The sequence below is a fragment of the Oncorhynchus masou genome, unplaced genomic scaffold, assembly GCF_036934945.1.
Source record: "Oncorhynchus masou masou isolate Uvic2021 unplaced genomic scaffold, UVic_Omas_1.1 unplaced_scaffold_1899, whole genome shotgun sequence".
In the NCBI taxonomy this organism is placed as follows: domain Eukaryota; kingdom Metazoa; phylum Chordata; class Actinopteri; order Salmoniformes; family Salmonidae; genus Oncorhynchus; species Oncorhynchus masou.
Window position 1 is genome coordinate 64,749 of NW_027008398.1, and position 24,714 is coordinate 89,462.

A 24,714-nucleotide genomic window follows, 5' to 3' on the forward strand; every position below is an offset into this window, starting at 1 on the left:
TAGGATCCCCATTAGATAATAAAACATGAAGTGGGACATTACAGAGGGGGTAGTTTATTAGGATCCCCATTAGATAATACAACATGAAGTGGGACATTACAGAGGGGGGTTAGTTTATTAGGATCCCCATTAGATAATACAACATGAAGTGGGACATTACAGAGGGGGGGGTTTATTAGGATCCCCACTAGATAATATAACATGAAGTGGGACATTAAAGGGGGGGTATTTTATTAATATCCCCATTAGATAATATAACATGAAGTGGGACATTACAGAGGAGGGGGGGGGTAGTTTATTAGGATCCCCATTAGATAATACAACATGAAGTGGGACATTACAGAGGGGGGGGGGTCGTTTATTAGGATCCCCATTAGATAATACAACATAAAGTGGGACATTACAGATAATAATGATTCTATACTCAAAGATAACATCCCCAATGCTGAATATGTGGAGTCAGAATGATGGTCCATCTCTTTGATGTCTGTGAGATTCAGTGATTGAAGAACAAAGACATGTTGTCATCAGAAACCCTATGCTGTGTGTGTGTGTGTGTGTGTGTGTGTGTGTGTGTGTGTGTGTGTGTGTGTGTGTGTGTGTGTGTGTGTGTGTGTGTGTGTGTGTGTGTGTGTGTGTGTGTGTGGGTGTGTGGGTGAGAGGGTATGAGTGGGTGTATGTGTGGGTATGTGTCTATACATATGAATGGGAGAGTGAAGGAGGGTGAATATGAATATGTGTAGGAGGGTGGGAGAGAATGGGTGTGTGGAGGACTAAGCTATATGTTGTGTGTGAATGAAGGAGAATGAATGAGGAAGTAGAGGGGAGGTGGTGATAAACTGGGTCTGGTGGATAAGAGGGTAAGGATGGAAGGGTGGGACAAGCTTGGCTTGGGGAGGCAAGGGGGAGTAATGATGGCAGATGGGGTTAAGCATGGCTTTGGTGGGGTTAAGGGGGGATAACAGGGAGGGGGGTGGAGAGGGATGGATATTGTTAGAGAGAGAGAAGGAACAACTTAATTATGTCATTGTATTTCTTTATGACTTGTAAAACCGTTACAAGAAGTTTGGAACCACTAAGACTCTTCCTAGAGCGAGCCGGCCGGCCAAACTGTGCAATCAGAGGAGAAGGGCCTTGGTCAGGGAGGTGACCAAGAACCTGATGGTCACTCTGACAGAGCTCCAGAGTTCCTCTGTGGAGATGGGAGAACCATCCACAAGGACAACCATCTCTGCAGCACTCCACAAATCAGGCCTTTATGGTAGTGGCCAGACGGAAGCCACTCCTCAGTAAAAGGCACATGACAGCACACTTGGAGTTTGCCAAAAGGCACCTAAAGGACTCTGACCATGAGAAAAAGGTTCTTGGGTCTGATGAAACCAATATTGAACTTTTTGGCCTGAATGCCAAGCACAACATATGGAGAAAACCTGGCACCATTCCTACGGTGAAGCATTGGGGTGGCAGCATATGCTGTGGGGGTGTTTTTCAGTGGCAGGGACTGGGAGACTAGCCCGGATCGAGTGAAAGATGATCTGAGCAAAGTGTCGTGGAAATTTCCTTAATTACCAAATGATGAGAGAGCAAATCACACGAGTCAGAGTTATGCTTAATATTCACTTTTAATAATAATGAAGCTTTTGCAATAGCATTTTGACTTTCAACAGTTCAGTATCTCTAATGAAAAGTTGAGAGTCCCCAACATAATGGCAAATGGGTTCCTTTATAGCAAAGATCCACCCCCTCCTAGACGACATGACAAAACACAGGTCTTAGGAACTTACACAGAGAAAGACTTTACTTCAGAGGAATATCCCCTAGTCAGACAGAGTTGGCTATAAATTATCGTTCAGTTTGGTCTCCTAAACAAAGCTCTTATCTCGTCCTTGGTACAAGATGGTACCAAGACATTACCCCCACCCTATGATATATATCAAATTGTCATTTAGATAGAACCAATTCTAAATACAACCAATCCAGGACAAACTCACGGAGAGGAGAGTGACCCTATAGGTCAACAAAGAGGGAGCATAGAATGATTCCAGACCCTGCCATCCTCCTTTCCCCGATGGGAAAAGTAGGGAGTGACTGGCACACCGACACAGTGGAGCAAAAGAGCAAAAGATATGTTTACACATGATGACCCCTTGACAACTCTCCCCTTTCTGCGGCCCATGCAACTTAGTCTTGACATAGAACAGATAACTGCCAATGGCCACCACTATAGTACAACAAAATACATTCTTATGAGAAATAACTCAAGCATATGATGAATATAAAACATCTTATCTATGTTACTCACCAATTCTGATTATTCCCCAACAAAAGTACAGAGAGATCCTTGAAGAAATCCTGCTCCAGAGTGTTCAAGACCTCAGACTGGGGTGAAGGTTCACCTTCCAAGAGGACAACAACCCTAAGCACACAGTCAAGACAATGCAGGAGTGGCTTCGGGACAAGTCTCTGAATGTCCTTGAGTGGCACAGCCAGAGCCCGGACTTGAACCCGATTGAACAACCCTGGACAGAGCTTGAGAGGACCTGCAGAGATGAATGTGAGAAACTCCTCAAATACAGATGTGCCAAGCTTGTAGGGTCATACCCAAGAAGACTTGAGGCTGTAATCACAACCAAAGGTGCTTCAATAAAGTACTGAGTAAAGGGTCTGAATACTTATGTAAATGTCTTATTTTGAAAACATTTGCATTTAGAATACATTTAAAACTTCATGCACAGTGAAGAGTTTGTTGTTTGACTGAGGAGGGTGCAATTGCGGTCTGCAATTCCGGGCGTTCCTGCATTTGAGCATTCCTGCATCTGCAGAAACCCCTCTTTATACTTCTGTTGGTCCATATTTAAACCAGGACAGGCAGGAGATGGGGCGCTCCAGTACAGTAGGTACCATGACTTTGGATGTCAACCACCGCCAAACCCCACAGATGAAGGAACCAATGGGATGCTTGAGGGAGGGGGAGTGCCCACATGCAGGAACGCCCCAAATTGCGAGGAACAATCACACGCTATTGGAGAGACGAGCCATGTGCAACATGCAAACCCCGTTACAAGCCTGCTAGAGTTTGCGGCAGGCGGACAACCAATATCCACGGATGAAGCCTGAGCTGGAATGAGCTGGTTAGCTGAGCTGGTTAGCTTTAGAAGACCCTGAGTAGAACTAGCTTGCTTCGTAGGATACTCCCCCTGGTGTGCAGCCTGCAGCAGCCTATCATTTTAATTGAGGGGCAACTCTGTGTTGACCTGGGGTTCAGGGTCGGTATGTCTCCAGTCAGAACATCACGGAGGGTAAAGTCAGTGGGCTGGTATTTGGGTGAGGCTGCTGGGTTTGTTTGGTGGCCATATTTATGTTTCATCACCATATGAAAAATGATTATGCGCTTGGACTGGCAGACCAAGAGGACAAGACGGAGATGGCCCTGAACTCGGTAAGTGGCTGTCTCCTGGACACATGCGCATCCAACATCGTCCTCAAAAGCTCATTTATCAAGTAAATGCACACATTCATTCAGGTTACAGACCGTGTAACTAGACCTAGGACCCCTAGACATAATGAGTCAGGTTACAGACCAGTTAAGTAGACCTAGGACCCCTGGACGTAACGAGTCTGGTTACAGACCATGTAACTAGACCTAGGTGTTATGAACTTGAGTGAAGACCCAAAAGCGGTTTTAACAGAAAACAGAGTTCTTTAATGAAAATACAGGAATGGCATAAATCCTCTTCCAACGTTGTCAGCGGAACAAAAAAGAACGTTAGTATAGTGCAGGATACTCCTGCCAGGCAGACTCCGACAGGACAGGACAAGGTGGAAGCAAACGAGACGACAGCTTGCTTCTGGCATCAAAAAACACAAACAAGAATCAGACCCTGAAAGTAGCAGGAACAGAGAAAGAAATAGAGACCTAATCAGAGGGGGAAGAGAGAACAGGTGTGAAAGAGTGAATGAGCTAGTTAGAGGAGATGTAGAACAGCTGAAGAATGAGAGACAGAGAAGGTAACCTAAAAAGACCAGCAGAGAGAGAGAATGAAGAGAAAGGACAGGAACAGACATAACAAGACATGACAGTACCCCCCCCCCACTCACCGAGCGCCTCCTGGCGCACTCGAGGAGGAAACCTGGCGGCAACGGAGGAAATCATCGATCAGCGAACGGTCCAGCACGTCCCGAGAGGGAACCCAACTCCTCTCCTCAGGACCGTACCCCTCCCAATCCACTAGGTACTGATGACCACGGCCCCGAGGGCGCATGTCCAAAATCTTACGAACCCTGTAGATGGGTGCGCCCTCGACAAGGATGGGGGGGGGACGAGCGGGGGCGCGAAGAACGGGCTTAACACAGGAGACATGGAAGACCGGGTGAACGCGACGAAGATAGCGCGGGAGAAGAAGTCGCACTGCGACAGGATTAATGACCTGGGAAATACGGAACGGACCAATGAACCGCGGGGCCAACTTGCGAGAAGCTGTCTTAAGGGGAAGGTTCTGAGTGGAGAGCCATACTCTCTGACCGCAACAATATCTAGGACTCTTGGTCCTACGCTTATTAGCGGCCCTCACAGTCTGCGCCCTATTACGGCAAAGTGCCGACCTGACCCCCTTCCAGGTGCGCTCGCAACGCTGGACAAAAGCCTGAGCGGAGGGGACGCAGGACTCGGCGAGCTGAGATGAGAACAGCGGAGGCTGGTACCCGAGGCTACACTGAAAAGGGGATAGACCGGTAGCGGACGAGGGAAGCGAGTTGTGGGCGTACTCTGCCCAGGGGAGCTGTTCTGACCAAGACGCAGGGTTACGAAAAGAAAGACTGCGTAAAATGCGACCAACAGTCTGATTGGCCCGTTCGGCTTGACCGTTAGACTGGGGATGAAAGCCGGACGAGAGACTGACGGAAGCCCCAATCAAACGGCAAAACTCCCTCCAAAATTGAGACGTGAACTGCGGGCCTCTGTCGGAAACGACGTCAGACGGAAGGCCATGAATTCGGAAAACATTCTCGATAATGATCTGAGCCGTCTCCTTAGCAGAAGGGAGCTTATCGAGAGGAATGAAATGAGCCGCCTTAGAGAATCTATCGACAACCGTAAGAATAACTGTCTTCCCCGCTGATGAAGGCAGTCCGGTGATAAAATCTAAAGCGATGTGAGACCACGGTCGAGAGGGAATGGGAAGCGGTCTGAGACGGCCGGCAGGAGGAGAGTTCCCAGATTTAGTCTGCGCGCAGACCGAACAAGCGGCGACAAATCGACGCGCGTCACGTTCCCGAGTGGGCCACCAGAAACGCTGGCGAATGGAAGCGAGCGTACCCCGAACGCCGGGGTGGCCGGCTAACTTGGCAGAGTGGGCCCACTGAAGAACGGCCGGACGAGTAGGAACGGGAACGAACAGAAGGTTCCTAGGACAAGCTCGCGGCGACGGAGTGTGAGCGAGTGCTTGCTTTACCTGCCTCTCAATTCCCCAGACAGTCAACCCGACAACGCGCCCCTCAGGGAGAATCCCATCGGGGTCGGTGGAGACCTCAGAAGAACTGAAGAGACGAGATAAAGCATCAGGTTTGGTGTTTTTGAGCCCGGACGATAAGAAATAACAAACTCGAAACGAGCAAAAAACAGAGCCCAACGAGCCTGACGCGCATTAAGTCGTTTGGCTGAACGGATGTACTCAAGGTTCCTATGGTCAGTCCAAACAACAAAAGGAACGGTCGCCCCCTCCAACCACTGTCGCCATTCGCCTAGGGCTAAGCGGATGGCGAGCAGTTCGCGATTACCAACATCATAGTTACGTTCTGACGGCGATAAGCGATGAGAGAAAAACGCGCAAGGATGGACCTTGCCGTCAGAGAGAGAGCGCTGAGAAAGAATGGCTCCCACGCCCACCTCTGACGCGTCAACCTCAACAACAAACTGTCTAGAGATGTCAGGTGTAACAAGAATAGGTGCGGATGTAAAACGATTCTTAAGAAGATCAAAAGCTCCCTGGGCGGAAACGGACCACTTAAAGCACGTCTTAACAGAAGTAAGGGCTGTGAGAGGAGCTGCCACCTGACCGAAATTACGGATGAAACGACGGTAGAAATTAGCGAAGCCCAGAAAGCGCTGCAGCTCGACGCGTGACTTAGGAACGGGCCAATCAATGACAGCCTGGACCTTAGCGGGATCCATCTTAATGCCCTCAGCGGAAATAACGGAACCGAGAAAAGGGACAGAGGCGGCATGAAAAATGCACTTCTCAGCCTTCACATAAAGACAGTTCTCCAAAAGGCGCTGGAGGACGCGTCGCACGTGCTGAACATGAATCGAGAGAGACGGAGAAAAAATCAGGATATCATCCATGTAAACGAAAACAAAAATGTTCAGCATGTCTCTCAGGACGTCGTTAACTAGTGCCTGAAAGACAGCTGGAGCGTTAACGAGGCCGAAAGGAAGAACCCGGTATTCAAAGTGCCCTAACGGAGTGTTAAACGCCGTCTTCCACTCGTCCCCCTCCCTGATGCGCACGAGATGGTAGGCGTTACGAAGGTCCAATTTGGTGAAAAACCTGGCCCCCTGCAGGATCTCGAAGGCTGAAGACATAAGAGGAAGCGGATAACGATTCTTAACAGTTATGTCATTCAGCCCTCGATAATCCACGCATGGGCGCAGGGACCCGTCCTTCTTCTGAACAAAAAAACCCCCGCTCCGGCGGGAGAGGAGGAGGAGACAATGGTACCGGCGTTGAGCGAAACCGACAAATAATCCTCGAGAGCCTTACGTTCGGGAGCCGACAGAGAGTATAATCTACCCCGGGGGGGAGTAGTTCCCGGAAGGAGATCAATACTACAGTCATACGACCGGTGTGGAGGGAGAGAAGTGGCCTTGGAACGACTGAACACCGTGCGCAGATCGTGATACTCCTCCGGCACCCCTGTCAAATCGCCAGGCTCCTCCTGTGAAGTAGAGACAGAGGAAACAGGAGGGATAGCAGACATTAAACAGGTTACATGACAAGAAACATTCCAGGATAGGATAGTATTACTAGACCAATTAATAGAAGGGTTATGGCGCACTAGCCAGGGATGACCCAACACAACAGGTGTAAAAGGTGAACGAAAAATTAAAAAAGAAATGGTTTCGCTATGATTACCAGAGACAGTGAGGGTTAAAGGCAGCGTCTCATGCTGAATCTTGGGGAGAGAACTACCATCTAAAGCGAACAAGGCCCTGGGCTCCCTAACTGTCTGAGAGGAATGTCATGTTCCCGAGCCCAGGTCTCGTCCATAAAACAGCCCTCCGCCCCAGAGTCTATCAAGGCACTGCAGGAAGCAGATGAACCGGGCCAGCGGAGATGGACCGGAAAGGTAGTGCGTGATCCAGAAGGAGAGGCCTGAGTAGTTGCGCTCACCAGTAGCCCTCCTCTTACTGATGAGCTCTGGCTTTTACTGGACATGAGGTGACAAAATGACCAGCGGAGCCGCAGTAGAGACAGAGGCGATTGGTGATTCTCCGTTCCCTCTCCTTGGCCGAGATGCGAATACCCCCAGCTGCATAGGCTCAGCATCCGAGCCGGCGGAGGAGGGTGGCAGTGATGCGGCAGGTGGCAGTGATGTGGAGAGGGGAGCAACGGAGAACGTGAGCTCCTTTCCACGAGCTCGGCGACGAAGATCAAACCGTCGCTCTATGCGAATAGCGAGAGCTATTAAGGAGTCCAGACTGGAAGGAACCTCCCGGGAGAGGATCTCATCCTTAACCTCGACGTGGAGACCCTCCAGAAAACGAGCGAGCAAAGCCGGCTCGTTCCAGTCACTAGAGGCAGCGAGAGTGCGAAACTCAATAGAATAATCCGTTATGGATCTATTCCCCTGACATAGGGAAGACAGGGCCCTGGAAGCCTCCTCGCCAAAAACAGAACGGTCAAAAACCCGTATCATCTCCTCCTTAAAGTCCTGATACTGGTTAATACACTCAGCCCTCGCCTCCCAGACTGCCGTGCCCCACTCACGCGCCCGTCCGGTAAGGAGAGAAATGACGTAGGCGATGCGGGCTGCGCTCCTGGAGTAAGTGTTGGGCTGGAGAGAGAACACCACATCACACTGAGTGAGGAATGAGCGGCACTCAGTGGGCTCCCCAGAGTAACACGGCGGGTTGTTGATCCTGGGCTCCGGAGACTCGGAAACCCTGGAAGTGGGCGGTGGATCGAGGTGGAGTTGGTGAACCTGTCTTGTGAGGTCGGAGACTTGGACGGCCAGGGTCTCAACGGCATGTTGAGCAGCAGACAATTCCTCCTCGTGTCTGCCTAGCATCGCTCCCTGGATCTCGACGGCGGAGTGAAAAGGGTCCGGAGCCGCTGGGTCCATTCTTGGTCTGATTCTTCTGTTATGAACTTGAGTGAAGACCCAAAAGCGGTTTTAACAGAAAACAGAGTTCTTTAATGAAAATACAGGAATGGCATAAATCCTCTTCCAACGTTGTCAGCGGAACAAAAAAGAACGTTAGTATAGTGCAGGATACTCCTGCCAGGCAGACTCCGACAGGACAGGACAAGGTGGAAGCAAACGAGACGACAGCTTGCTTCTGGCATCAAAAAACACAAACAAGAATCAGACCCTGAAAGTAGCAGGAACAGAGAAAGAAATAGAGACCTAATCAGAGGGGGAAGAGAGAACAGGTGTGAAAGAGTGAATGAGCTAGTTAGAGGAGATGTAGAACAGCTGAAGAATGAGAGACAGAGAAGGTAACCTAAAAAGACCAGCAGAGAGAGAGAATGAAGAGAAAGGACAGGAACAGACATAACAAGACATGACACTAGGACCCCTAGACATAATGAGTCAGGTTACAGACCAGTTAAGTAGACCTAGGACCCCTGGACGTAACGAGTCAGGTTACAGACCATGTAATTAGACCTAGGACCCCTAGACATAATGAGTCAGGTTACAGACCATGTAATTAGACCTAGGACCCCTAGATGTATCGAGTCAGGTTACAGACCACGCAATTAGACCTTGGACCCCTAGACATAACGAGTCAGGTTACAGACCATGTAATTAGACCTAGGACCCCTAGATGTATCGAGTCAGGTTACAGACCACGTAATTAGACCTTGGACCCCTAGACATAATGAGTCAGGTTACAGACCATGTAATTAGACCTAGGACCCCTAGACGTTACAGACCATGTAACTAGACCTAGTCAGGTTACAGACCATGTAACTAGACCTAGGACCCCTAGACATAACGAGTCAGGTTACAGACCATGTAACTAGACCTTGGACCCCTAGACATAATGAGTCAGGTTACAGACCGTGTAACTAGACCTTGGACCCCTAGACATAATGAGTCAGGTTACAGACCATGTAACTAGACCTAGGACCCCTAGACATAACGAGTCAGGTTACAGACCATGTAACTAGACCTAGGACCCCTAGATATAACAAGTCAGGTTACAGACCATGTAACTAGACCTTGGACCCCTAGACAAAATGAGTCAGGTTACAGACCATGTAATTAGACCTTGGACCCCTAGACATAACGAGTCCGGTTACAGACCATGTAACTAGACCTTGGACCCCTAGACAAAATGAGTCAGGTTACAGACCATGTAACTAGACCTTGGACCCCTAGACATAACGAGTCAGGTTACAGACCATGTAACTAGACCTAGGACCCCTAGACATAATGAGTCAGGTTACAGACCATGTAACTAGACCTAGGACCCCTAGACATAACGAGTCAGGTTACAGACCATGTAATTAGACCTAGGACACCTAGACATAATGAGTCAGGTTACAGACCATGTAATTAGACCTAGGACCCCTAGACGTATCGAGTCAGGTTACAGACCATGTAACTAGACCTCGAAACCCCTAGACATAACGAGTCAGGTTACAGACCATGTAACTAGACCTTGGACCCCTAGACATAACGAGTCAGGTTACAGACCATGTAACTAGACCTTGGACCCCTAGACATAACGAGTCAGGTTACAGACCATGTAACTAGACCTTGGACCCCTAGACATAACGTTATGGGTTATAGGCTTCCTAACAATACATTAAAAAGCATTATAACAACAATAAGCTATGCAAGTGACTCTGAAAATAGCCTTGTAGTTTTTGAGTTTTGTACGCTTTTTGAATGGTCTTCAATGGGTAAAAACTTCATTAAAGGCATCTGGCAGAAGTAAATACAACTGCGTTTTGATGAAAAGCCATTAACACGGAAATATGACGTAGGAATGTGTCATTAATGAATGTACAGTAGTGGGAATATTATTTTGTACATTTTTCTTCACACATGTGCATTATCTTGTTTTTGATATGTTTTACTCCTGCTCTAAGTGTCTTTGCAATCATCAACAATATGTTATCAAATGTGACATTTCTGAAATTCCGACCTGGCGGTGCAGTTCATATATTCACTTTGTAGCACAAGGAATGTTTCTATTCGGCTCAATCTATCCTAAAGAGGCCAGGCCATTCACAGCGATACTCATGACAAGAGGAAGGTGTCCAGGGCAGATAACTGAAGTCACTGTGTATTCTGCGTCCTCATTCAATCTGGTAAGTTCCACATTGGAGAGGGCAAAGAGACTCTCTGTCCTCTGATACAGCTCCTCCTCAGTCAGAACAGCCAGACCTGCATCTCTCAGAGAGAGGGTCTCCCCACTCCCTGCTGCCACATGCTGCACCTGGAGGACAAGGAGCACAGGAATAAGCTTACATGCACTCTTTTCTAAAAGGCCATATAGGACTGGAGGCTCAATCAAGCAGGTGTGAACTCACCAGGATCTGCAGGGCCTGTAAGACTGGAGGACTGCAACAGGATCCCAACACAGAGAGACCCTCATCTGTCATTCCTGAAGATATAAATATACACACATAAAACCACAGTAGTGAAACTAGTTTCCCAGGAACTGATCAAATAATAACTGGAGAATCCTGTGAAAACTGCTCTCTATCTCACCGTCCATGGCACTGACAATGAGGTGGACGGCACTGAGAAGTGAGGATCGGATCTCGTCCTCATCCTTCCCAACACATTGGTCTACAAGATCCAGTATGGCCTGGACTGTTTCCCTCTCAGACTCTTCCAGGTCACCCAAGTCAGGAGTCTCACCTTCACACAACTGATCCAGCTGTGATGAGAGAGAGAGAGAGAATATGAAAGACAGTGAGAATGTTACAGATATTCAGGGTGAGATATTCATTCCTGCTATTAGTTGTGTGTGTGTGTGTGTGTGTGTGTGTGTGTGTGTGTGTGTGTGTGTGTGTGTGTGTGTGTGTGTGTGTGTGTGTGTTTGTGCCCTGTTTCTGTACGTCTCATTCACCACACTCTCCAGCGCACTGACTGCCTCTCTGTCCTCCATGGTTGTCTTGAGGAGCTGGAGCAGAGAGGAACGTGTGTCTACTGGCAGGACTGACAGCAGCTGGAAATGACCCCTCAGTTTCTCCAGTTCTGTCAACACACAAACAACAGACAGACCAGAACGTGTTACTTTGTCAAAGTGTGATCAATTATTTTTTTTTGTACACCAAAAGTGTGGTAACTTCGTAATTACTAATCAAAGAGAACAACTTAAAAATTGAACGTTCCATTCAGTAGACTACCTGCTGACCAGACGTTCCATTCAGTAGACTACATTACATGTTGACCAGACGTTCCATTCAGTAGACTACATTACATGTTGACCAGACGTTCCATTCAGTAGACTACATTACATGTTGACCAGATGTTCCATTCAGTAGATTACATGTTGACCAGACGTTCCATTCAGTAGACTACATGTTGACCAGACGTTCCATTCAGTAGACTACATTACATGTTGACCAGATGTTCCATTCAGTAGATGACATTACATGTTGACCAGACGTTCCATTCAGTAGACTACATTACATGTTGACCAGACGTTCCATTCAGTAGACTACATTACATGTTGACCAGATGTTCCATTCAGTAGACTACATTACATGTTGACCAGACGTTCCATTCAGTAGACTACATTACATGTTGACCAGATGTTCCATTCAGTAGACTACATGTTGACCACTAGACAGGAGACATTACCCTCCACTGGCATTATTACCTTCGTTCAGATTTAAGGGGCTGTTAGCATCAAAGTCACCTCCCAGGTCCATAATTCCATCCGCTTCAATGTCATCCTTTGATGTAACCTTTTCAAAGCCCCCATTGTTGGAGAAGAGGCACAGCTCTGTGGACAAGAGCAGACAACAGTCATAACCAGTCACTCACAGACAGATACAGTGGCTGTACTAAATACACTGAGGAACATAGATGCTGGCTGTGTACTTTACCATGGTACTTAACCATGCAGCTATACCTGGGACATTGACAAACCATACACTTCCTCACCAAACTGTCCATTGCATTTGACGTAGAGCTCAATCAGACTGTAGGCCACGACAGTATATTCAGGAATCTTCAGTGACACATCACTTTCTGTCTGAGTACTGCCACTCTGCTTCATAGAGTCCTGTGGAGGAAATGTCAAATCAGTCAGAGATGTTTGGTGCCCTGACGACCCAGATTCTAACCCAGACAGTCATCTATACTGCACCATTACATCTTCAGAAAGGGGTTCTAATGATAAAAACAGGAAATGATCTATGTGGGAATTCAGGGCTATATTATTCATCACTCCTGAACAGACATCTGTGATCTGTCAATATGCTCCTAACATTTATTTTATTTATCATAAAGTGAGATTATTGAGATTAAAAATCAATTTTAATCTTTTAATTTTAATCTTTTAATCTTTCTTCCTACCTTCATGCTCAGGGCGCTCATGTTGGCTGCTGCATTGCCACGCTTCCGGACTTTGTTTGTGACCTGGCAAGGTTGTGATGTCATAATCCTCTCCGTCAACACCCCTAATATTGCCCTGGGCTTCTCCCGGGTCTGCTTGATCACAGGGTGGGTCATGTCCAAGCGTCTGCAGGAAGGACCCAAATAAATGATACAAAATATAGAGTGGGCAAGGAAATATTATTTAAAGCTATTAGCTGTGCTTCTTACTAGAGGGTTATTCTTGAACTGCATGTATTTTACATCCTCGCCTTTACAACCATGAAAAACACTGTTTGGGGTAGGGGGCAGCATTTTCACTTTTGGATAAATAGCGTGCCCAAACTGAACTGCCTCCTACTCTATCCCAGATTCTAATATATGCATTTTATTATTAGTATTGGATAGAAAACACTCTGAAGTTTATAAAATTGTTTGAATCATGTCTGTGAGTATAACAGAACTTATTTAGCAGGCGAAACACAGAGGACAAACCATTCAGATTTTCTTTTTTTTGAGGTCACTGTCTTTTCAATAAGTTTTCATGGGGAATCCAGAATTCTAATCGACTTTCCTGCCATTCCTACCGCTTCCACTGGATGTCACCAGTTTGTAGAAATTGGTTGAGGTTTTTCCTTTGTGTAATGAAGAAGTACCATAGCTCAGAACGAGAGTCACTTCATGTGTACCTTTTGAAAGAGGCGCGTAACCAGAAAAGTAGCGTCAGTTTGTTTTGCTCCTGTATTGAACACAGATCATCCCGTCTTCAATTTGATCGATTATATACGTTTAGAAAAACGTACTTTCGTATTACAAGAGTAGTTTGAAATGTTTTGGCAAAGTTTACAGGTAAGTTTTGAGCTATTTTGTAGCAGTGTTTTTCTGGATCAAACGCGCCAAATAAATTGACATTTTGGATATATATCGACGGAATTAATCGAACAAAAGGACCATTTGTGATATTTATGGGACATACTGGAGTGCCAACAAAAGAAGCTCGTCAAAGTTAAGGCATGATTTATATTTTATTTCTGCATTTTGTGTTGCGCCTGCAGAGTTGAAATACGCTACTCTCTCATTGTTTACTGTTGTGCTATCATCAGATAATAGCATCTTTTGCTTTCGCCGAAAAGCCTTTTTGAAATCTGACATGTTGGCTGGATTCACAACTAGTGTAGCTTTCATTTTCTATCTTGCATGTGTAATTTAATGAAAGTTAGATTTTTATAGAAATATATTTGAATTTGGCGCTCTGCATTTTCCCTGGCTATTGGCCATGTGGGACACAAGCGTCCCGCCTACCCCTGAGAGGTTAAAGGCTCTCTTCAATCTGTAACACTGACGCCTTAGACTTTTAAAGGTAATTTCCCTTTGAGCCAACATATGCAGTGTTTAACGTGAATGCTGTCTCTGCCAAATACATTTTTTACAACTTACCTGGGAAAATAAGGGTAAAATAAAAAATTGCCTTTACATGTCAATTTTTTATTTGACCTTTATTTAACCAGGCAGGTCAGTTAAGAACAAATTCTTATTTTCAATGACGGTCTAGGAACAGTGGGTTAACTGCCTGTTCAGGGGCAGAACAACAGATTTGTACCTTGTCAGCTCGGGGTTTGAACTCGCAACCTTCGGATTACTAGTCCAATGCTCTAACCACTAGGCTACCCTGCCGCCCCAATCACACTGTAAAGCTGAATTTCAACGATGCGGATTGAGTACAGCCCTAAAATTTAAGGAAGGCAAATAGGCTTGTCCCAGTAGTGATGTGTGGAGTTGGAGCGACATGTTTCGGGGATTTAGAGACATCTATTATTTTGAATGATAGAAAGTAAATAAAATTATTTGATATGTTGTATAGATCAATAAAAACAAAGAAGGCTATTAAAATACTTTTATAACAAATATAATGTCCCTAAGTTTCATGTCATTAGTGTTCCCACCTTGTAAATCACTCATTAAAATAATATAAAAGGACATTAAGCATTCTCTCAAGTGGCAAACTATGGGTCTAAATATTGACTCCTTGGGCAGGTGAACTGTATGATTGTAGTTAACATACCAACCTGGACTCCTTGGGCAGGTGAACTGTATGATTGTAGTTAACATACCAACCTGGACTCCTTGGGCAGGTGAACCGTATGATTGTAGTTAACATACCAACCTGGACTCCTTGGGCAGGTGAACTGTATGATTGTAGTTAACATACCAACCTGGACTCCTTGGGCAGGTGAACTGTATGATTGTAGTTAACATACCAACCTGGACTCCTTGGGCAGGTGAACTGTATGATTGTAGTTAACATACCAACCTGGACTCCTTGGGCAGGTGAACTGTATGATTGTAGTTAACATACCAACCTGGACTCCTTGGGCAGGTGAACTGTATGATTGTAGTTAACATACCAACCTGGACTCCTTGGGCAGGTGAACTGTATGATTGTAGTTAACATACCAACCTGGACTCCTTGGGCAGGTGAACTGTATGATTGTAGTTAACATACCAACCTGGACTCCTTGGGCAGGTAAACCGTATGATTGTAGTTAACATACCAACCTGGACTCCTTGGGCAGGTGAACTGTATGATTGTAGTTAACATACCAACCTGGACTCCTTGGGCAGGTAAACCGTATGATTGTAGTTAACATACCAACCTGGACTCCTTGGGCAGGTGAACTGTATGATTGTAGTTAACATACCAACCTGGACTCCTTGGGCAGGTGAACCGTATGATTGTAGTTAACATACCAACCTGGACTCCTTGGGCAGGTAAACCGTATGATTGTAGTTAACATACCAACCTGGACTCCTTGGGCAGGTGAACTGTATGATTGTAGTTAACATACCAACCTGGACTCCTTGGGCAGGTGAACTGTATGATTGTAGTTAACATACCAACCTGGACTCCTTGGGCAGGTAAACCGTATGATTGTAGTTAACATACCAACCTGGACTCCTTGGGCAGGTGAACTGTATGATTGTAGTTAACATACCAACCTGGACTCCTTGGGCAGGTGAACCGTATGATTGTAGTTAACATACCAACCTGGACTCCTTGGGCAGGTGAACGGTATGATTGTAGTTAACATACCAACCTGGACTCCTTGGGCAGGTGAACCGTATGATTGTAGTTAACATACCAACCTGGACTCCTTGGGCAGGTGAACTGTATGATTGTAGTTAACATACCAACCTGGACTCCTTGGGCAGGTGAACTGTATGATTGTAGTTAACATACCAACCTGGACTCCTTGGGCAGGTAAACCGTATGATTGTAGTTAACATACCAACCTGGACTCCTTGGGCAGGTGAACTGTATGATTGTAGTTAACATACCAACCTGGACTCCTTGGGCAGGTGAACCGTATGATTGTAGTTAACATACCAACCTGGACTCCTTGGGCAGGTGAACCGTATGATTGTAGTTAACATACCAACCTGGACTCCTTGGGCAGGTGAACCGTATGATTGTAGTTAACATACCAACCTGGACTCCTTGGGCAGGTAAACCGTATGATTGTAGTTAACATACCAACCTGGACTCCTTGGGCAGGTGAACCGTATGATTGTAGTTAACATACCAACCTGGACTCCTTGGGCAGGTAAACCGTATGATTGTAGTTAACATACCAACCTGGACTCCTTGGGCAGGTGAACTGTATGATTGTAGTTAACATACCAACCTGGACTCCTTGGGTAGGTAAACCGTATGATTGTAGTTAACATACCAACCTGGACTCCTTGGGCAGGTGAACTGTATGATTGTAGTTAACATACCAACCTGGACTCCTTGGGCAGGTAAACCGTATGATTGTAGTTAACATACCAACCTGGACTCCTTGGGCAGGTGAACCGTATGATTGTAGTTAACATACCAACCTGGACTCCTTGGGCAGGTGAACCGTATGATTGTAGTTAACATACCAACCTGGACTCCTTGGGCAGGTAAACCGTATGATTGTAGTTAACATACCAACCTGGACTCCTTGGGCAGGTGAACTGTATGATTGTAGTTAACATACCAACCTGGACTCCTTGGGCAGGTGAACTGTATGATTGTAGTTAACATACCAACCTGGACTCCTTGGGCAGGTGAACTGTATGATTGTAGTTAACATACCAACCTGGACTCCTTGGGCAGGTGAACTGTATGATTGTAGTTAACATACCAACCTGGACTCCTTGGGCAGGTGAACTGTATGATTGTAGTTAACATACCAACCTGGACTCCTTGGGCAGGTGAACTGTATGATTGTAGTTAACATACCAACCTGGACTCCTTGGGTAGGTGAAATGTATGATTGTAGTTAACATACCAACCTGGACTCCTTGGGCAGGTGAACTGTATGATTGTAGTTAACATACCAACCTGGACTCCTTGGGCAGGTGAACTGTATGATTATAGTTAACATACCAACCTGGACTCCTTGGGCAGGTGAACTGTATGATTGTAGTTAACATACCAACCTGGACTCCTTGGGCAGGTGAACTGTATGATTGTAGTTAACATACTAACCTGGACTCAGGCATTGAAGTGAACGTAAATCTGTCTCTCTCCATTTAGTGTAATACGTTACGTTTCGTATGTATTCATTTGTGGATGTCCGTCATTCATTTCGTATGATATGTTATGAAATACGATTTGTATGACATGTTACTAATTGAAATTCGTAAAATATGTAATGAGTTTGCAATACGTATGATATGTTACGAATTTCACTTTGTTGTGGCTAGGTGGGCAATGTTAGCTAGGCGCTAGGGTTTAGGGGTTAAGGTTAGGGGTTAGGGTTAAGGTTAAGAGTTAGGGTTAAGGTTAAGAGTTAGGGCTAGGAGAAGTGTTAGCTCACATGCTAAGTAGTTGCAAAGTAGCTAAAAGAAAGTAAGCAGTTGCAAAATGACTAATTAGCTAAAGTTGTCCATGATGTGATTTGATGCGTACACTTTAGGTTGCTAGACATTTAAATAGGAGGTGGTTTTCAAATTTTCTAATTAGCTGAAATGCTAAATTTGTCCATGATATGATTGAAACACACAACCTTTGGGTTGCTAGGCATTCGTGTTATACGTCCTCCATCCCACCCTCTTTTTGTTTTTTTTCTTAAGTAATCATACATATCATACTAATTCCACAAATTAACTTTTAAAAAGGCACACCTGTTCATTGAAATGCATTCCTGGTGACTACCTCATGAAGCTGTCATCAAGGCAAATGGTAGCAATTTGAAGAATCTCAAATATAAAATATATTTTGATTTGTTTAACACTTTTTTGGTTACTATATGCTTCCATATGTGTTATTTCATAGTTCTGATGTCTTCACTATTATTATACAATGTAGAAAATAGTAAAATAAAATAAAAACCTTGAATGAGTAGGTGTTCTAAAATGTTTAACTGCTAGTGTACACAATCCTTGTGTTAATTGTCTTAAGACTTAAAAATCCTTCTTAACCTGTCTCCTCCCCTTCATCGACACTGATGGAAGTGGATTTAACAAGTAACATCAATAAGGGATCATAGCTTACATCTGGATTTACCTGGTCAGTCTGTGATGGAAAGAGCAGGTGTTCTTAATATTTTGTACAATCAGTGTATGTACAGTATAGGGCAACTCACTTGTCTTTCGCGTAGTTAACCACCTCCTTCACTTTCACCTCCTCTTTCTTCAGTCTGCCAAAGGACGACTCTTGTTCGTTTGAGTATTTTAAGGCCACGTTAAGTTTTAAATCAGCCAACAATCCCTCCACATTTCCTCCTGCCTTCATTTCTTCTATGTCACCAAATGTCCCACTGTGGTCCACGAAGTCAGACTCCTTGACATCTGAGGGAAAATTCAACATTAGAACCTTATGCATTTATAACACAGCACATATCTAAACTCAGCAAAAAAAGAAACGTCCTCTCACTGTCAACTGCGTTTATTTTCAGCACACTTAACATGTGTAAATATTTGTATGAACATAACAAGGTTCAAAAACTGAGACATAAACTGAACAAGTTTCACAGAATTGGAATAATGTGTCCCTGAACAAAGGGGGGGTCAAAATCAAAAGTAACAGTCAGTATTTGGTGTGGCCACCAGCTGCATTAAGTTCTGCAGTGCATCTCCTCCTCATGGACTGCACCAGATTTGCCAGTTCTTGCTGTGAGATGTTACCCCACTCTTCCACCAAGGCACCTGCAAGTTACCAGACATTTCTGGGGGGAATGGCCCTAGCCCTCACCCTCTGATCCAACAGGTCCCAGACTTGCTCAATGGGATTGAGATTCGGGCTCTTTGCTGGCCATGGCAGAACACTGACATTCCTGTCTTGCAGGAAATCACGCACAGAACAAGCAGTATGGCTGGTGGCATTGTCATGCTGGAGGGTCATGTCAGGATGAGCCTGCAGGAAGGGTACCACATGAGGGGGGAGGATGTCTTCCCTCACAGTGTTGAGATGGCCTGCAATGACAACAAGCTCAGTCTGATGATGCTGTGACATACCGCCCCAGACCATGAAGGACTCTCCACCTCCAACTCGATCCCGCTCCAGAGTACAGGCCTCGGTGTAACGCTCATTCCTTCGACAATAAACTCGAATCCGACCATCACCTCTGGTGAGACAAAACCGTGACTCGTCAGTGAAGGGCACTTTTTTGCCGGTTCTGTCTGGTCCAGCGACGGTGGGTTTGTGCCCATAGGCAACGTTGTTGCCGTGATGTCTGGTGAGGACCTGCCTTACAACAGGCCTACAAGCCCTCAGTCCAGCCTCTCTCAGCCTATTGCAGTCTGAGCACTGATGGCGGGATTGTGCATTCCTGGTGTTACTCAGGCGGCTGTTGTTGCCTTAATGTACCTGTCCCGCAGGTGTGATGTTCGGATGTACCGATCCTGTGCAGGTGTTGTTACACGTGGTCTGTCACTGCGAGGACGATCAGCTGTCCGCCCTATCTCCCTGTAGCACTGTCTTAGGCGTCTCACAGTACGGACATTGCAATTGATTGCCCTGGCCACATCTGCAGTCCTCATGCCTCCTTGCAGTATGCCTAAGGCACATTCACGTAGATGAGCAGGGACCATGGGCATTATTCTCTTGGTGTTTTTCAGAGTCAATAGAAGGGCCTCTTTAGTGTCCTAAGTTATCATAACTGTGACCTTAATTGCCTACCGTCTGTAAGCTGTTAGTGTCTTAACAACGGTTTCACAGGTGCATGTTCATTAATAGTTTATGGTTCATGGAACAAGCATGAGGAAAAGTGTTTAAACCCTTTACAATAAAGATCTGTGAAGTTATTTGGATTTGTACGAATTATCTTTGAAAGACAGGGTCCTGAAAAAAGGATGTTTCTTTTTTTGCTGAGTTTATTTGTTAATGAATTAAAATCAGTCCGTGCATGATATAGCCTAGCTGTTTGAGCCTAAATGGACTAATTTGCCATGATGCTAGATTAGCATACTTGCTTGAATACTGACTGATTTCACAATAACACCATGTATTCTTGTAGGCTAAATGTTTTAGCCTAGTTCACATTAGGTTTCCATTGTATTGCTAATTGTTCTTGTGGTTGTGTGATACATTCATCATGTTGGTTACAGCCCCATAAGGGACTGGATGTCCTGCTTGCAGACATTTGCCACCACAGGGGTTTGGCCTGTCGATGCGGCAACATGCCAGCTCAGAGGAAGAAAAGGTGGCATGACCTCTTTCAGAAGGTACTGTATGTATTATGACGAGAGATAATGACCATGCATAGGCCTATGACATTTGAACTTTGTGTTCATCTAGAAAACAGACTGTATGACTAGAAATACCTGTCATTAAATGTAGGTCTTAAATACTAATAAACAGAAACTTTATTACAATATTAGGCCATCAAATTGTCATGGCATATTGTTACAAAGAGACTATACACAGTATCAAAGTCTCAAGCTGTTGTCAACCAATCATGACAGGTTAAGGAAAGTTCCAGAGAGAGCTGGAGTTCATCACCCCTTGACTCCCGGATTCGGGTGTGGGAGAGGCGTAGTGGGGCGAGCTGCTTGAGAGTGGTGTGAGATGGTGGAGTCACCAGCAGAAGACTTCCTAACACATGCTTCCTTACGTATTGTTACAGGTAGAGAATTCCCCAATGTAGGTCTGTGGACAACTATGCTCGGGGGGCTTCAGAGAGGGGCTTCAGAGAGGGGCTTCAGAGAGGGGCTTCAGAGAGGGGCTTCAGAGAGGGGCTTCAGAGAGGGGCTTCAGAGAGGTGTCTGTGGACTTCACCCCAGGAGGTAACATAAAGCTTTTAAGCTAAAAGAACATTTATTTTTCTGATTTACTGAAATTAGATACCATATGGTAGTGTATTTTTTAGCAGGTCTCTACCTGTGGACCTGCTGGGCCAGCACCTACAACTCCACCTGCACCTGCACCTACAACTCCACCTGCACCTACAACTCCACCTGAAACTCCACCAGCGCCTACAACTCCACCTACACCTACAACTCCACCTGCACCTACAACTCCACCTGAAACTCCACCAGCGCCTACAACTCCACCTGCACCTACAACTCCACCTACACCTACAACTCCACCTGCACCTACAACTCCACCTGCACCTACAACTCCACCTGCACCTACAACTCCACCGGCACCTACAACTCCACCTGCACCTACAACTCCACCTGCACCTACAACTCCACCTGCATCTACAACTCCACCTGCACCTACAACTCCACCTACAACTCCACCTGCACCTACAACTCCACCTACAACTCCACCGGCACCTACAACTCCACCTGCACCTACAACTTCACCTACAACTCCACCTGCACCTACAACTCCACCTGAAACTCCACCGGCGCCTACAACTCCACCTATAACTCTACCTGCACCTACAACTCCACCTACAACTCCACCTGCAACTCCACCTACAACTCCACCGGCACCTACAACTCCACCTACAACTCCACCTGCACCTACAACTCCACCTACAACTCCACCGGCACCTACAACTCCTCTGGCGCCTACAACTCCACCAGCACCTACAATTCCACCAGCACCTGTCTGCTTGAGGGGGAATGTACACAGCTGTGACTATAACTGCCGAGAATTCTCTTTCTTGGTAGGTAAAAATGGCTGGCATTTGATTTTAAGGAATTCTAGGTTGGGTGAGCAGAAGGACTTGAGATCCTGCATGTTGTTATGATTACGCTATGAGTCGTTAATCATGAAGCATACACCCCTGCCCTTCCTCTTACCAGAGAGGTGTTTATCTAATACCTATTGTTTACTTAAAAATTGCACTGTTGATTAGGGCCTATAAAGTAAGCATTTCACTGTAAGGTCTCCCTGTTGATTAGGGCCTGTAAAGTCAGCATTTCACTGTAAGGTCTACCTGTTGATTAGGGCCTGTAAAGTCAGCATTTCACTGTAAGGTCTCCCTGTTGTATTCGGCTTCCATATAACAACAACCTGATTTTCACTGTACCCTACAATTACATATGTTACATGTTACTTATAAACTCAATCTATCTAAGCCATTGTTATTGTACCATAAAACGTCAATTGGGTGTTTATTTGCTTATGTCACTGAACACAACAGGTGCTTATTAGAGACAGACCTTTTTTTGCCAGGTGTCTATTTCCTTAATGCACACAACTTTTGCTAGTTTGCATACTGATAGTTAATTGTTCAATTCCAGTATTCACTTCCAGCATTTTTTATAAATTTCTTCATTTTCTGCAATAATGTATTGTCATTTATACACGGTTACATTTATTTTGTCTTAGTATGCCACTATTTCTATTTGTTTTCTTATTTTCCTTGACAGAATCGTTATTTTCCTCTTTGACTGTGCATTGTCGTCAGCATTTTCGCCAGTTCTTTTTTCGTCAATGAATGGCAATCGGCCGATTTCTGGGTGTTTGTACTCCTAAAGTTCTTGCCAGTTATCTTGCAGTTCTCAGCTGTTGCAGGCAATGACTAGCAGTTTCTTACTGGCAATAAAAACGGATGATTGCCATCATTTCCCCCCCGAGTCATTACTGAATTATTTAATGTAACAAATCAAACATAAAACCTTGTAAACAATTCTTTTATATTACACTTGGCGTAGTTTTTTTCTGAAATGTGTGCCATTGCCAGGCTATTAAAACGGACAGGCAGCTATTTCAGACCGCGTTTAACTGAAGTTTTACGGTAATAAAAAGAGGATATTGTAAGCAAATTGTTCCCGGAGGTCAGGGTTGCCATGTCCGTTATTTCCATATGAGGACGGCCGTTGCTGAGAGAGTGGTGGGGAGGACCGGACGAGTGTGTGTGGGTTGAGAGAGAACTGCAGCAGGCAGCTTAGTCTACTATTGTCTGAGACGTGAGTGAAAGGAGACAGAGCAGCACTCTCGTCGTGACAACTTTTTACTAGTTGTAGGTTGGCTATTTAGAACGTCATTATGGAGACAACTATATATTAACACGCGAGAACTGATGCGGACCAAGAAATAACGGCGACAAAACACTGGAAACGACTTTGGGAGCACTAGAGCGCCATGGAAGCAAGTCGGTCGGAGGTGGTTTAAACTCCATTCTAATGTAATCTTTGCTTATGGAAAACTGTCAGAGGGACTGTTTAAAAATAAAATAAAATTCTACCTGTAATTAACTAGGCAAGTCAGTTAAGAACAAATTCTTATTTTCAATGACGGCCGAGGAACAGTGGATTAACTACCTTGTTCGGCCGGCAGAACGACAGATTCTTCCCTTGTCAGCTCTGGGATTCGATATTGCATCCTTTCGGTTACTAGTCCAACGCTAGTCCAATGTTCTGGTGTTTACCTGGGTTTAAAGGTTTGTCTTCAGGTTCTCCGGGTTTCAGCACATCACTCAGGGAAAAGCCTCTGGACTGGTATTTCGGTTCCTGCCAGAAACATCCATATCTGGGCCTGGTCTTCACAATGAGTGAGAGGAGATTTAGTTTACCAGAGCTGTCGTTCAGACTGGACACTGGAATCAGGCTACCGTTAGAATCTACTTCCTTCAACATGGATTTTACGGCCTTGGAAATCATGATGGTGGTGGATCGTGTTTCTGGCTGCAGCAGACGACAAAGACACAAATGACAAAGATGTCTAAGAAACAAAACTAAGATGAACACATGAACACTCAATACAACAGCTTCAGAAGAGCATTCTAAATACATTTCACAGTTGGCAAGACACTCAATAATGAAAACACACGGTTCACTTTCCCTGGGAAAAGAGTGGATCAGAACAGAGTAGCATTGCTTTTGACAAGACAGGAATACAGATAGGAAATAATTTCTGTCAAAATGGTTGGTCATTCAAGACAATCCAAAGCATGCTGTATTTTATTCTGATCGCAACACTGCTTCAATACCTGGTTCCCACTGCTTCTTCCTCTTGGTCCTTATGACTTAAAGATACGTTATGGATGAGATAGGAATATGTGTGAAATGCATCAGCTAAGAGTTCATTACATACTAGTAGGAGGAGTCTCTTTTACTGGGAAACTGTCCTGTTCCACTCTTACATTCCTGCTCTTCACTTCTGCTTTATTTAATGAGAAAATAACTTCACTAGAAATAGTTAGAGCTACATGACAAATTACTAGGAAGTATATTCTGGCTTGATGTGTTGTCATCCTCATGTCAGTGAAGCAGTTTTGGGGAGTAGTTCCTACATGCAATTCAACAAAGCACAGTTTAGTTGTTACAAGTACCTGGATGTTCGTATTGTTAGGTTCTAATACTCAGAGTAAAAACTCGATGGACACTATGAAAGCTTAAACCAAGTTTATTCATCCCAAAGGATCAAACAGCTGTACAGACAAAGACATGGTTTCACCCATTGTAGTATACATACCCCACTTTGAGTGGTCTCCTCCTTATCGCTAAAAATGGCATGTTTATTTCTAGACAGGATGCTAAGTGATATGGGCAATACACGGT

The 24,714-nt window shown here is 45.2% G+C and overlaps 1 protein-coding gene across 4 annotated transcripts; it reads right to left on the reverse strand.

The window, feature by feature from the left end:
- Window positions 1–1,603: 1,603 nt before the first annotated feature.
- LOC135532535 (gasdermin-E-like) lies at window positions 1,604–24,714 on the reverse strand. Of its 4 annotated transcripts, none has more exons than XR_010454357.1 (10): window positions 23,583–23,884; window positions 18,399–18,603; window positions 12,766–12,931; window positions 12,352–12,472; window positions 12,065–12,190; window positions 11,309–11,436; window positions 10,945–11,116; window positions 10,764–10,837; window positions 10,376–10,669; window positions 1,604–2,540 (listed from the first exon to the last, which is right to left on the reverse strand). XR_010454357.1 is itself a non-coding variant. In XM_064960019.1 (10 exons), exons 2-10 carry the CDS (start codon window positions 23,812–23,814, stop codon window positions 10,436–10,438), a joined length of 1,458 nt encoding a protein of 485 aa, XP_064816091.1. In that variant the 5' UTR covers window positions 23,815–23,838; window positions 24,629–24,714; the 3' UTR covers window positions 9,177–10,435. The 4 variants fall into 4 exon arrangements, 3 of the variants coding, with proteins under 3 accessions (XP_064816091.1, XP_064816090.1, XP_064816092.1); XM_064960019.1 differs by lacking the exon at window positions 1,604–2,540 and adding an exon at window positions 24,629–24,714 and having other exon boundaries at window positions 9,177–10,669; window positions 23,583–23,838; XM_064960018.1 differs by lacking the exon at window positions 1,604–2,540 and adding an exon at window positions 24,144–24,248 and having other exon boundaries at window positions 9,177–10,669; window positions 23,583–23,838.